Raw genomic sequence first — 15160 nt, 5'->3', positions numbered from 1 at the left:
TAAGCTTCTCTAACCTGGACCTCTAGGCTACCCGGCCTAGAGGTTCGGCGCGTTGCGTTAGCTGTGTAACGCAAAGACACCAGTTCAAATGCGCCCTTTACCACTGTGTGGCTACCACCAGTTTGGCCCTGACATAAACGCTATTAAGAACGTAAATTACTTTCTATGCATCTCGCTCAACGAAAAAGGAATACGGGCAGAAGATTTTGGATCAAATCCTTGCACATTCAAATGGGGAAGATTTTTCTCGGTCAATAAATGATTTTTTAGATAAGATTCTCATACTCCCATATTAGTGCGAGGGAGATGTATAGAAAGTAAATTACGTAGACGTTAGCGTATATGTCAGTTTTGATACTGTCAGTGACTCATGTTACGGGTACTGGAGGGCTTGGTCACCTTTTCTTTAGTATATGACAGTATTTCAGTTTTTAATTTATATATAGTAATGTGATTACTTATATTATAAACACAACTTTAAATATTTAATAAAATAATTAGATTTGTTCCCTAAGTCGAGTTGTGTTTGGTCGAGTTAATTGTATAATAATTTATATAAAAATAACATTAATGGCATGTGTATATTTATTCATTGCAGAAATAATAACAATTAAAAACGTAGCTAAATTACCTTTGGATATAGATATAAATGTTAAACCTCCCTTTGTAATTATCAAAAAGAAGAATACGTATAAGGTTGCGCAGGAGGATGCAAACATGTGTGCCTGCATCTGTTATCGAGAGAGTGATTTAGATGTAGCCAATATCCTCAAAGTTGGAGCCAAACAATCGAAAATATTCATAGACTATTTAACATTACAACCAGTAGAACCATTAAGAAAGGGGCCGCTAAACTTCTTTCAAGATATAAATAAAATTAAAATGGCATTTAATTTAACCCAAAATGTTGAAGAGCGTCTAGAAGATCAAGAAGTTATGAAGTTACAGATTTTATTTGATACCACAAAACACACTAATTTGAAATCTAGAATCTATAGTGATTCCATGAGAATTCAATTTAAAGGGCATAAAAATAAGGTAAATACTTGTTTTAAACTTATTTAAATTCTATACGTTTCGGAGACTATTAATTAATGCATAAGTGCGTTCTTTATCATTTACATTTATATCGTCCGTTACTTATTAAAAAAAATGAAAATCCTCTAGGTATTTATCCAATATCTACTCATGTCAATATACTTCTACTCGTATTCCTGATGCTAACAAATAACTCGTCAATTGTTTTCTAGGATGCTGTTAAAATAATTGGAAGAATAAATTTTCCCAATATATTGGTTACCTCGCCACGAATAGACTTTCAGTGTATTGTAAATAGCAGCATCGAGAGCAAAACAATACAACTTCAAAACCTTACACCGTTGCTAGTTTGCTTTAGATTCCAATGGAAAAAGTGTGTCATTAGTAGTAACGTCATGGTAAGATATAAAAGTCATTCTCTTCATCTCCACGGGAGCTTTTTCAACCACAATAAAATATAATCGACTAAGTATGACTAGCTATTATAAATTCGAAGTACCCAGTTACCTGAGCTACCTACTCGTACTTGGATTGACTCTCACCCTCCCCTCTCTCGACTTGACTGTGACGTAAATGTTTGTGTCGAAACTAATATATCGAAAATGTGTCAATTGAATCCTTTCATGGCCCGGATTCAGGCCAACCTTTTCAACGACTTTCGAGAAAGAGAGTTAATTTTTAAAACTGTTTACGGCTTAATAAATAATGTCAGCATATAGTAATAAAAATAATGACTTTAACATAGGGCAGCTTGTGGCGAGCTGTTAGGGAATAGCGACCCCACGTACCCGAGTGCTCCTGGGGAGTTGTCACCTTAATTACAGGATACTCTGCCTCTGTCTAATGTCTTGCCTTAGCTTAGCCGGCCGTCCAGACTCCAGAGTGGAGTCGCGAGAGCTGCGTTTTCGAGGGTAGATGTGGAAACATAGGTGGCGAGTTGGCTATATGTTTAAGTACAGTTACACCTCTCTACCCTCAGCCCTCGCACCGGTGTTGCCCTTGAGCCATCTTATATGTCGCTTTATATAAAAAAAAAAAGTTTAATTCAGACCAGTTGATCCATATTTTTGTTAGTACATTAAAAAAAAACTTACTTTAAGTGTTTTTATATACAATATAGGGTACTAATATAGGGTATTAGTACCCTATATTGTATATAAAAACACTTAAAATTTTAATCTACGTTAACATTAACATTAGACTGGGAGCATAGAGGAACAAGAGACAAGATGGGTTATTTAGCCGTGCTTATCACCACCCCTACCCAGTATTTTGTGAGGCGGCAATCTAAGCGTTCCGCGTACGCGCTTTAAGTATGTGGGGGAGTCCACCACCATCTTTTAGGGGCGAGTCACCGTCTGCCTTAAATAAAATTCTATATAATTTTATTAGGCAGACGTCCATTTTTCTATCACATAGTCCAGTATTTAGTCCACTGGTTTCACCCAATAGCCTAGTTCATTATAGATTCCATCAACTCTCATTAGTCCCTACACCCTTGCGGGTGCTGCCTCTGCGTGCGTCCCATGACACACGTGGGCAAGGGCACCATGTGCTCGGTGTATACCTTACATTTCATTAAAGTGTGAAAAAGGCTTCTACGTGTTGGCTTCGGCTCCGCGCATGCCTGCCAAAGGTCCGGAACACCATTTTACTGTGATGAGAAATACATTAATAATGTTTGTCTTTTTCAAGAGCAGCCTGAAATGCCTGAACCACAGTTACCGTGTAAAGATGGCGATATCAATACTTCATCATATTATGAGACAGATACGAGGTTTACAAAACCAGGAGGTTCGTATTAGTTTGTTTTATAGGTACTGTAGTATTTTACACGGCCCTATTAATCCAAATTTTCTTTATAGATAAACTAAAAGAGATTATGGGTGCGGGATATCGCGCTCCATTTCACTCTCCAAATAGTCTAAATGATACATTGGAAAAAATCGACCAAAAGGCATCTGCTTTAACATCAAACGTTCCGGCCAGTGAGGAAAGTGCTGTTATTCCTGAATCCGGAGATGTGGTTATAACTATAACCAAAATAATTCGAAAAATCGCTCCAATGATACCTTTTCAATACGATATGAAATTTCCTTGGATTTGGAAATTCCGTAAATTAGAACATGGAAATAAAATAGACACAAACCAATTGTTAAGAGTCACACCATTTAAAGGACTCATGAAACCCAATGATTGTCAAAATGTTCACATCATATTTAATCCAAGTTGGAATGTCAATGTTAAAGCTGTACTGGAATGTGAAGTGTTAGGAGGGCCATCGGAGTTTATTAGCGTCACAGGCCAAAGTTCAGAGATAAAATACAATATCAATACTCATAAGCTGAATTTCAAAATCAGATCTTTCCATGACAAAGAAACTGAGTTATTGATTTTAACTAATACTGCACGACTGGTTTTTGAATATAAGACGTATTTGAATGAACCAAAGTTCGAGACTGAGTTAAACGGCACAATACTAGATTTGTTGCCTTCAGAAAGCACCTTGCAGTCCGAGGAGAAGATAGAGATACAGGTTGTGGTACGACCTGGTGTGCTAGGTTACTTTTACAGCGTGTTTTTGTTGGAGATAGGGCATCTACCACACATACCCATTGAAGTGTTTGGGTGGGGGGTAATTCCTCAGGTGTATCTTTCATTACCGAGGCCAGAAATTGTGAATGTAAGTGTTGTATGCGTATGTCATGTGTACGTATTTATCATTATGATTATTATGATTCTCTTGTATACCTACCAACACTAGGTTATAAAAGTGAATATTGTTTGAAGATATGAAATTAATGATTGCGTTCTTAACGGCAATATTTTTTGTTGTTAGTTTAGTTTATTTCATGCACATCAGCTTCGATAAATCGCTTTGTACTAAAGCAAATTTTGTTTCAGCTACAACCTGAAATAGGTTATTTGGCCATCCCAACTTTGACTGAGGAATACTTAGGTGCCATAAGCGAAATATTCAGTCTCGCCACTAAAGATCACGTAAATACACCTATGACGGACGGCTGTTTTAACGATCCGGATTTGCAATGCGATTGGCACATTTGCTCGGATTGGGTAAGCCAATTATGAAAAGTGCGACAATGTTTTTTTTTAAATAATTATATTAGGTATGTGCTATTATTATTATCTTTGTTTCAGGATGATTATCCTTCGAATATGGATATTGACTTAGCAATTGAGAGAATTTTAGTGATAGAACACATTAAATTGCGTCCAGATATTTTAGTGGCATATTCCACAAAAACAAAGATAGGTCCTATTCCTGGATTTCTAACAACACCGTATGTCGTCGATTTCGGAGTTGTAATTACAGGTAGCACGGTTAGTAATATTTTAATTTGGGGTATGATTATTATTAATGTGAGTGCCCTTATACCTACCGAGAGAATTCTTCGAGAATAGATTACGCCTATGATTTTGGAAATAAATACAGGCAGCGACAAAATCGTAAACAAAATATTTTTAATGTTAATCGATTATTTTTGTATCCGCGATCAAACAGTATAGTGCGCGGTTGTTTTATGCGATAAACGCGATCCAGGACATTCGTCACCAGCAAAGTGTAATTATATATTTTTAGTTCGCTTTCGTCACCAGTGACGAATTTGTACTTTAATTTTTAGTTCGTTACGGTCACTAATGACCTTCAGTTTCGAGCCTCCTCTCGCTAATGGGTGAATCAACTTTTAGAACACTGATTTCGTCTCCCTAGCAGTTGCTGTGTCATTTAATCCACTGCAGAGTTACGCTGTTGGTGGTGCATACCTCTGACAGAGCTTTGTGGCATTCGTCGATTAGCCCGGAGGTCAAAGTATAACTTTGCAGGGCTTTTAATATGCGGATGGGGTAGTCCAATATCCTTGAAGCGATTGCGTGTGCTGCCAATATTATGCCCATTGATTCCGCTTAAAAGACTGTGTTATGGGTACCTAGTAGTGTTGAGATGATTAGGTCCTCTGAGAACACCCCGGCGCTAGTGCCTGACCTTGTCTTTGATCCATCCGTGGAGATTCTCAGCTCCCTCGGGTTGAGTCCTACAGTAATGTCTTCATACAGTGTTATGGTCCTTAAACTTAACAGGACTGATTGGCGAAATAGAAAAATGTAAATATGTAATATTTCACGTTTCCTCCATAGTAAATGTATGGAAAAAGTTTTCTTTAATTTGTGGCTTTTTAGAACATTACCTTAAGTTGCTCCCTAGAAAACTATTGATACTGTATAGCAGGGGTCGGCAACCTTTTAGCAGCCAAGGGCCACATAGCGGTTAGCAAAATTGCAGCGGGCCGCACACTGTTAATAATTCGTGAATTTATTTGTCAAAAGGTACTTACATTGTCGTTTGTCAAAGAGTGCCGAAATTCAGATCGCGCTTCGCGAGTGCTTACATACAGGGCGCCCCTCATCGTCTTACATGCAGGGCTCCTGCGGCGTCCCTCACACTTATTCAGCGCTCTTACATGCAGGGCGCCTGCGGCGTTCCTCACAGTTATTCAGCGCCCTTCGCGCGCTCATACACTCACACTTAAAGGTCGGGCGGAGCCCGACATTCATCGCGCTTAGCGCGCTCTTACATGCAGGGCGCCTGCGGCGTCCCGCACAGTTATTCAGCGCCCTTCGCGCGTTCTTACATACAGGGCGCCTGCGGTGCCCCTCACACTTAAAGGTCGGGCGAAGCCTGACATTCAACGATGCGCGCTTTTACATGCAGGGCGCCCTTAAAGATCGGGCAAAGCCCGACATCCAGCGAACCCTCCACACTTTAAGATCGGGCGAAACCTTGACATTCAGCGTGCTTCGCGCACTCTTACAAGTGAAAGTTTTCCTTGATTTGTGTCTTTTCTAGCCGTTAATTCTTTTTTGGTCCCATACAAACTTTTGATCTCAAATAGGAATGGGATCGATTGACACAAAAAAAAAAGTTCGTCAAAAATAACCTTTTTCTCGCCCTGTATGTTTTTTTCAAAATCTGAAAATCGCCAATCTTCATTAATTTAAAATCGAGGAAAGGTCTTCTAAGACCGTTTTCGCGTAGCAGCACCGGATCCGGTAGCTACTCTCACTGACCCATTAAGAACATACACCTGTATATATAACAATATATGGATAAAGAAAAAATCTTAGACTGTTTATCTTATGTATGTATTGGTGCAACAAAAAAATATTTACTTACACTTCATAGGATGTTTGCGTTAACACATCCGTTCAACGCTGCGTTTATCGCATAATACAACCGCGCGCTTATGTCTCTATGTCGTGTTAAACAATTACTTAGGGCCACTTGCACCATCCCACTAACCCGGGATTAAGCGGTTAAACCGTTAACCCAGTTTCAAATTGTACTGGTAACCATAGTACCTACAGCTTTAACCTGTTAACTCCGGGTTAGTGAATGGTGTGAGTCGCCCTTAGTGTGGATGGAAGTTACTTTTCAAAGCCTCGTTGTAAATGTTTAGGTATATGTCAAAGTAAATATTAGGGGACGGCACGGGCAGATACTTTTGATGATGTTGACTAAGTATAGGTACCTATACCTACCTACTACTAATATAATATTGTACATACACTAGGTTCAATGCGTAGTAGAAGTAATCAATTACGGCCCCATAGTCACGAAACTGCATTTAGCCAAACCTGTAAACTTGCCAAGTTGGCTGGGGTTGAAGTTGTGCGGCAAGTTGAACCCGGGGGAGAGTGGTAAAATGGAAATCACTTTCTCACCGAACTTAGAAGATTTCTATGAATTGGAACAAGATGTTGAAAATACTTTCAAAATAGAGGTAAGCTAACTTAGGAACAATGCACTTAAGTCACAATGTCACAAATCGTCCGTTTGTCTTTCTAAAAACTTTGAAATATTGTGTTACTTATTAGAAACTGATAGTCTTTTTTAAATATCTAACTAACCTTCTTTTTCTTTATAGGTACCTTATGGAATCACAATTCCTGTTAAAGTGAAAGCACTTTGTGCTGTCCCTTACCTTGCATCGAACGTCGAGGCCATAGACTTCGGGCCGGTGAGATGTGGTGACAAAATAATAAACACAATATCTTTAAAAAATGTGTAAGTTGTCACCAGCACATGTATAAACTCATTTAGTAATTAAACACAACTATTTACTCTTATTATATTGTCTAATAGGGGCAAACCAACATGTATCTGGTACGTAACGTTGAAACTTAAAGTTCAAGGACATAATCCTATGATGGTTTTGGATAATTCTGGAAAATTCGAACCTGGTGAGGGTGGATACCTCAGCATTGCTTTTAAACCAGTCACTGAAGTAAGTTTTTACTTTACTTTAGATAGTTATTATATTATACACATGAAGCTTCAGTTTAGCTTACGAGCTGCTCCTAATCCTCCTGCTGTTGTAGCTCCTAACCTGAACTGAAGCTTAGTCATTTTAAAATAATGGTTCCATCCACATAAAACTTGGCATTGTTGTACGTAGAATTTACAGGTACTTTATGCTAAGAACCCGGAGTATTAACTTTTGCAAATTATCTCAACAGATGGTATATGAAGGCATGTTATTATTTCGGTTCCACATGAATCCCAGGAAAATGGCAATACCAGTAAGAGGGGTTGGCATTATACCTCAAGTCCATGTGATCGGAGGCAACGTTGCTTTTCCTCCAACGCTTCCGTGGGCAGAAACAACTGACAACTACTTCGCCTTCACTAACCCCTGCCCGTTTCCTATAGAACTTATATTCGCACATAGTGATCAGTGAGTATAATTATAATCGCCAAGCAATCGTGAGTGTCGTGACATAAGAAAATCCATGAGTTTGCTTTATTATGGTTAAAGTATCCGTGTTTGTATACCATTATAATCTGCGGTTGACAGCTTTCGGGAAAATTTTATCAAATGTACGTATGTAATATTTGGTCTATTTTCGAACAAGGTTTTTTTTTCCTATCCAGAATCTGGACTGAAGAGGAAGAAATCTATCAATTGTTATATAAATACTACAACAAACCAGAAGAAATGCTTGTTCCTGCACTAACGCCTGGCGCTGGCATGCACAATGAAATAGTTGACTTCTATAGTAATTTTAAAGAACGCGTTAAAAAGTATGAGTTTTCTTACATATTATAATAAATAACTCTTGTACTGTGTTATTTAATCTCTCATTCCTATTGTAAATATTGATGGTCCGTTAATGTATTTAGGCAAATGGAGGCGGAAGCAGCTGCTAGAGGGAAAACAGCATCTTCTACGACTAAGTATGTAATATTTAATTAACACTAATTTACGTCATTTTAATTAGTTTACATATTTAATATTAATTTGTATACGTTTAACCCAGGAAGCCCCCTAAAACGCCCAAAACAGGAAAACAAAATCTATCGCCCAAAACGGCCACAGAAATTGTACAAAGAAAATTTAGATCTGAAGCAGAAATTATAGCAGGTACTTACATTAAAAAAAATGACATCACTGTCACATGTCTAATTGAAACAATAATAAAATATTTTTTACCCTAAATGTGTTTGTTTAAGACGAAATAAAAGCATTAAAAGATAACGGCAGAGATCCACTTAAAGAATGCTTAGAAGCATTTGATCATCACAGTCCTAGTATCGAAAACGAAGTACAATCCAAAGGACTCATTGTTTTTGTTCATGGCTCTCCGGGTGAAGGTATGGCACTTATGGTAATAAATTAATAATATATAGTGAACTTTTTATACAGTTAGCAGCAGAAGTAGCTAGGCGGGTGACACGTGTTCAAAATGAATTGACCTACACTGTGCTCAATTAATTTTGAACACCTTGCCCGCTTAGCAACTTCTGCTTTTGACTGTAATACACTACCGTCCACCAGCATGTTCTAATGCTGAGCATAGGTCTACTCTCTTTGTACATGAGTGCCTTATTCAAGTGCTTATTACTGGCTTATTAAGCTATAGTCCCCCACTAGCCCACTACGCTTTGCTTAATGCGATCTCAGAATTTTCACGAGCTTTTAATTTTTTTTAAAGTAGTATGCAGGTTTCATCACGGACGATGTATTTGCTATAACAAAAACTAGTATTAAAATGGTTTTTCATACATAATAAATGGAAATCACGTCAGTGTCAAGACCTCGAACCCATGATGGCCTACTTAAAAGTTTGACTTAAGATTTAATAGTTACTTATTCTTTGCTATTCTTTTTAATGCATTTTAAATTTTAGAATTACAATCACAAGAAATGGCATACACGATTGGTATGAGATTAGGCATACCGACAGTTAACATTGATATGAGTATGGTAGAAGCATTATGCTGTCTTGACACTGAAGCCAAAACAATAATTAAGAGTGCTATTGACGAAGCATATGAAATATACAAAAGAAGTATCGCGAGAGATGATGAAGTAGAAAACGAACATGCTGAAGGTGTGTAATTGTGTGTTGCTAACTTATTAATGCTTTTTAACTTTTTAATGTTTTTTTTTTCAGGTATTTTTGTTGTATTTTTCTTTTGTTGCGGTACATCTTTATGACTGTTGGGTTTTTTAATTAAAAAAAAATAGGTTTTAGACTGCCAGTGTAAATTCTATGATAAAAATGTAACGAATAAGGATTAGGGAGATGTGTATAGTCTAATTTGCAGAGCCCGGAATTTTCGGGGCAAAACAAAAACCTGTCGCAATCTTGCTAGTTTTTTTTTCGATATTGATAGTTGGGTAATGGAAGAAAAAATGGTCTTCAATAAAAACACTTGCAATTTCTCATTATTATTCACAGCGACGGGACTTAATCGAGTAAAATAAGTAAAAATCGTTAAAGTTTAAATTAGTGTGTTGAGATGCAATTTCATCTTCGAAATCTACGTCACACACAGCAACACATGCCATTATATTTGGTTTGTGAAAGTGATATGAGTAGATAATCATTATTCAAACTTCTTTGGAGTAGACAGTTTCGTTTATCACTATAGAGCCATTTATGTACATTATGTATACTAATTGTATCTCTTTGTATATCATTTTATACAAACCCCACAATTTAATTTTTTTGAAATACTGTTTTTATTTGGTTGACCGTAGTTTTCTTCTATTATACAACTGTTGTTATCGAAAAAAATGTTTCTAACTCTAGCAAGATTGTAACAGTCTTTTGTTTGCCGTGAAAATTCCGGGCTCTGGTAATTTTTATTGAACTGTCAGCATTTTCATAGACGTTCAGCACTTCCTAAATAAACGATCTATTGGTGTATTTAGGAAGTGGCAAACGATGTCATAAAAAGGTAATACACTAAAAGTTTCTTTTCCCCTCACTAGCTCGGAAAGCCGTCTTTTATCCTTTAAAACAAGCGGGGAAAAACGCATTTTATCCACTAGTGGGGAAAGTAATTTGACCTTGGATGGAGCGTGTTTAAGTAGCTTTTGACAGATAACAAAACGTAAAACACTCGTAATAATCGTTCGTTCGATATTAATTATCATTAAACAAATGGTTTGAGAATTTAATAAAAATTCCAAATTTAAATGATAAATGATGTTGAATGTAATTCTGAACGCACAAGTTGAGTCGATGCAATTTCAAAAAGCATCGTCAGAAATGTCAACATTGTCAACAAAAATTTCCTCACCGACTCCGACACGTAAAAATACAGAACTTCCAGAGTTTTATGTTATAATATCGTATTATTGTAAAAAAATTAGTGATTCCAGTGATGAAGATTATCTAACGCCTGTGGATGTTGCACTTTCCTCGCTATAGTGAGTGGAAAAGTTTTGTGTTACACACGGGTGCAAATGTATTTTACTTCTCGTGTGTTAAAACACTCGCTACGCTCAGGATTCTATAGTTGAACCACTCGCTTCGCTCGTGGTTACTATAGAATCCTTTCGCTTGCTCGTGTTTCAATTCCACACTCGCGGGTAAAATACAACTTTGCACCCTTGTATAACAAATAACTATTCTCATTTATAATGTATTGGATACATAATACGTATTTTTCTAAACTAATTATGAGTTTATTATATACGGCCTTTTAATTATGGGGAATTGCGCATTCCCGACTTTCTTATTCACTCAGATATTAATAATAATAATAATTGTTAATAGAAATTTTAGAACTTGTGAAGTGCAATATTTATAATTTGTTAAAATATATTTGAAATGTATATCTAGAATTAGGTGGTGAAACGGAAGATGAATTCGAAGTGATTTTAACAAAGCTTCAAGCCTTAGCGAACAGTAAAAACATGACTACACCTCGGTCAAAGACTGGTGATAAAAAAAAGAAAGAGAGCAATGTAGTGGAAGCAATGGGATCTACGACGATGTTTCAACAGGTAAGTATATTTTATAGATTATTTTGCCTCATCAGCCCGCAATGTGTCCCGCGACGACCGGTCTGGCCTATATAGTGGGTAGTGACCCTGCCTGTGAAGCCGATGGTCCTGGGTTCGAATCCCGGTAAGGGCATTTATTTGTGTGATGAGCACAGATATTTGTTCCTGAATCATGGGTGTTTTCTATGTATTTAAGTATTTATATATTATATATATCATTGTCTGAGTACCCATAACACAAGCCTCCTTGGGCTTTCCGTGGGACTTAGTCAATCTGTGTAAGAATGTCCTATAATATTTATTTATTTATTTTTCTGATAACTATAATCCATGCAACATGCAATAAGACCAACATCTGCAACTTACATAGAATAGGGAAAATAACGCAAAACTCTGCGTAGAGGGCGTCACTAGCACAGTCACAGGGCCTACCTCGAAACACGAAAATCTTAAGTTCGGTTTCTGCCTCTCATTACTCTCATATTCGATCGATAGAGGCAGATACCGAAATTTCGATTTTCGCGTTTCGCGGTAGGCCCCCTGTAAACAAACCGCCTTGATGCATCAATGTCATAGTGAAAACTTGTCAAAAAACTGTTTAAGGTATAGTACCTATGTGTAAGTTACTCTATGGTTTAGGATGTGCACTAGTGCTGCACTCTGGCGGCAGAACATTGTAGTAATATTCCCTATTACAATCAACCGAGTAATAAACTCAAAAAATACACGGTGGTTTTTAAAGTCCTTTAATTTCAAGGGTGCATTCCTGAGCCTAAAATTAAGGAACTTTCTCAAAGAAACCGGTATTCTAATTAACTCCATTTTGAAGATAGATAATGTTTTTTTTTCTAATAAAGCTACTACGAGCGGGTACCAGTTTACCCGCCTTAGGCCTTAGGGCCTGTTCACATATTTATTAGTGTTTAGTATGACATAGTATGAGTTTATACATTTGGCTACTAAACACATGTACTATCTCGGACGATCGATATTCGAAATGTCATTGATATGTTATATACACGGTGTTTCATGATCCACTGAAAACCTAAAAACAGTTTGTTCAGAATCGATAGGAGAATCGATTGCGCTATATTTTTATGGGGGTAATTTTTTTTAAATTTTTTACATGCTCAGTCTACAAGTTTGTAATACAACAATATCAATGACTAGCATTTGACACGTTAATTGTCAATGAGCTTGTTTGATATCACTAAAACGACGAAATATCTTGTGTAGAATTACCAGTCGAATAGAATTGTTAAAAAAACTAAACAACGAATATTTTTTTAAATATTTATCGGATTAAAGAATAAATACTCAAGATGTGTTTAAAATAAAAATAATCTGTTGGGGTGTCTCAGGTTTTCAGTGGCTCAAGTAACACCGTGTATAGTCTTCAATTGTTTGGGGGATTTAAATATAATGTCCGTATTACAACAATGCTATTACATAATTACTTTTTATAAAAAATACAATTAAAAAAAATAACTATGCCATCCAGTTTCCATAAATGTACTTAGCCATACCCCGAAATTAACGGAGTTTAAAAAAACACCGTGTATATCAAAAAACCCAACAGCCTAACAAATTATTTAACTATAATATTTAAGTGAGAGTGTTTAAATAATACGTACGTACGTAATAATCATCAAAATCGGCCATATAACACATAACCTTCTTTTGCGCCACTGTCGGGGACAGCACGGCTACCATGAGTTGACATTTGACGTTTAAGCTAGCGACTGAGTTAAGAGGCTGTCAATAGGTACCTAAAACGCGCACACTGTCTATTTGCATCGGAGTAAATGAGATAGCACTGTCGCAAGTTACTGGGCCTGGGCAAGGGAATAATAAGAAAACTATTGAAATAAATAAAATGTGGATTATTTGTGTAATATTACTCGTTAGCGGTTTAGGTTATGAAATTGTGATTTTAATTGCAGACCCATAAGTCAAAAAAGTAAAGGCATAGAACTGTTTAATATTGATTTTAAGACCAATCTTTGTAATTATTTTCTATCGAGCCGATTTCGTTCCATCATGTATCGAGTACGCCCAGTCTTTAAAGTATAATGAATATTAAAAAAAAATTGCTTTACTCTTCTTCCTCGCGTTATCCCGGCATTTTGCCACGGCTCCTGGGAGCCTGGGGTCCGCTTGACAACTAATCCTAAGAATTGTCGTAGGCACTAGTTTTTACGAAAGCGACTGCCATCTGACCTTTCAACCCAGAGGGGGAACTAGGCCTTGCTAGGATCAGGTCCGGTTTCCTCACGATGTTTTCCTTCACCGAAAAGCGACTGGTAAATATCAAATGATATTTCGTACGTAAGTTCCGAAAAACTCATTGGTACGAGCCGGGGTTTGAACCCGCGACCTCCGGATTGAAAGTCGCACGCTCTTACCGCTAGGCCACCAGCGCTTCTAAAACAAATATTTTTTCTTAAAAAACTGCTCAAGTAACATTTTTTTTTTAATTACAAAAAGGCAAGCATTTGACCGCAATCTCACCTGATGGTAAGTGCCGATGCAGTCTGGGTTTCAAGGACATTGGGTGTTGACAGCCCGTGAACTCGATCGCAGTCCCGTTCCACATCACAGTTCGAACGAGATGGACTGCGATCGAATTTATCCAGTCGCTAATCAAGTGTCAACTCATGGTTCCCGTACACGTAATAATACGTTATCTTAAGATACTATATCAAAAAACAATATATCATAAAAATCATGTGATGAAGTGCCTGCATTAGAAGTATTTATGTTATCCATGTGTGTATGTACACTATTTACTAACTGTATAATACACGTGCAGAGTAGGAACAGAATATTATATTATAGGTAAGGTGATTACGAAAGATGAAGCGATAAAAGAACGTTGGAAAGTCTACTTCGAAAGGTTGATGAATGAAGAAAATGAATGGGGCAGGGTGCTAGAGCACAGGCTGATAAATATGGGTGCAGTGAAAGAAATATGTATGGATGAAGTAAGAACGGCTGTGAGAAGTATGAAAAATGGAAAATCTGTAGGACCAGATGATATACCAGGAGAGGTATGGAAGTTATTGCGTGAGGATGGATGTATGTGGCTGACTTTATTCTTCAATAAGTTGTTGCATGAAGAAACAATCCCCGACGAATGGTGTGACAGTTTGCTGGTGCCCATTTTTAAAAACAAAGGGGATGTACAGGAATGCAACAACTATAGAGGAATAAAGCTCATGTCACATAGCATGAAAATATGGGAAAAAGTGATAGAGAGACGCCTGAGAGATGAGAGTGATATAACACAAAACCAGTTCGGGTTTATGCCGGGGAGAGGTACAACAGACGCCATTTTTGCACTTCGCCAAATGTGCGAAAAATACAGACATGCTAAAAAGAACCTGCATATGGTGTTTGTTGACCTCGAAAAAGCATACGATCGAGTACCCCGAGAGGTTTTGTGGTGGGCTCTGAAAGAGAAATGCGTGCCTGGGAAGTATGTGGAGCTAATCCGGTCAATGTACAACCGATGTTGTACACGCGTCCGGTCAGCAGCTGGCACCACCGACAGGTTCAGTGTCACAGTAGGCTTGCACCAGGGATCGGCTTTAAGCCCTTACCTCTTCCTGCTAGTTATGGACGCACTGTCATCGGACATACAGGAGGAGGCACCTTGGTGTATGCTGTTTGCTGATGACATTGTGCTTGTAGGTGAAAACGAACTAGAGGTGCAGAGCAGACTTGAGAAATGGCGGCAAAAATTGGAGAATGTTGGCCTAAAGATCAGCAGATCTAAAACAGAACACATGTTCTGCGATTTT

At 37.5% G+C, this 15160-nt stretch overlaps 1 protein-coding gene across 1 annotated transcript in view; it reads left to right on the top strand.

Moving 5' to 3' along the window:
• Window positions 1-15160, top strand: part of LOC134740686 (hydrocephalus-inducing protein homolog) — a 70359-nt gene that overhangs the window by 17819 nt on the left and 37380 nt on the right. The window contains exons 18-33 of the mRNA XM_063673246.1: window positions 599-1038; window positions 1251-1436; window positions 2739-2832; window positions 2904-3721; window positions 3943-4113; window positions 4198-4380; window positions 6630-6839; window positions 6984-7123; window positions 7202-7343; window positions 7576-7793; window positions 7991-8140; window positions 8240-8293; window positions 8377-8480; window positions 8570-8710; window positions 9247-9450; window positions 11194-11357. Coding sequence (XP_063529316.1) covers window positions 599-1038; window positions 1251-1436; window positions 2739-2832; window positions 2904-3721; window positions 3943-4113; window positions 4198-4380; window positions 6630-6839; window positions 6984-7123; window positions 7202-7343; window positions 7576-7793; window positions 7991-8140; window positions 8240-8293; window positions 8377-8480; window positions 8570-8710; window positions 9247-9450; window positions 11194-11357 — 3419 coding nt within the window. The remainder of the gene's footprint in view (window positions 1-598; window positions 1039-1250; window positions 1437-2738; window positions 2833-2903; window positions 3722-3942; window positions 4114-4197; window positions 4381-6629; window positions 6840-6983; window positions 7124-7201; window positions 7344-7575; window positions 7794-7990; window positions 8141-8239; window positions 8294-8376; window positions 8481-8569; window positions 8711-9246; window positions 9451-11193; window positions 11358-15160) is intronic.

This window comes from Cydia strobilella, chromosome 4 (assembly GCF_947568885.1).
Source record: "Cydia strobilella chromosome 4, ilCydStro3.1, whole genome shotgun sequence".
Taxonomy (NCBI): Eukaryota; Metazoa; Arthropoda; class Insecta; order Lepidoptera; family Tortricidae; genus Cydia; species Cydia strobilella.
The sequence above is the reverse complement of the archived record's forward strand: the minus strand, read 5'-3'. Positions and strand labels throughout refer to the sequence as shown.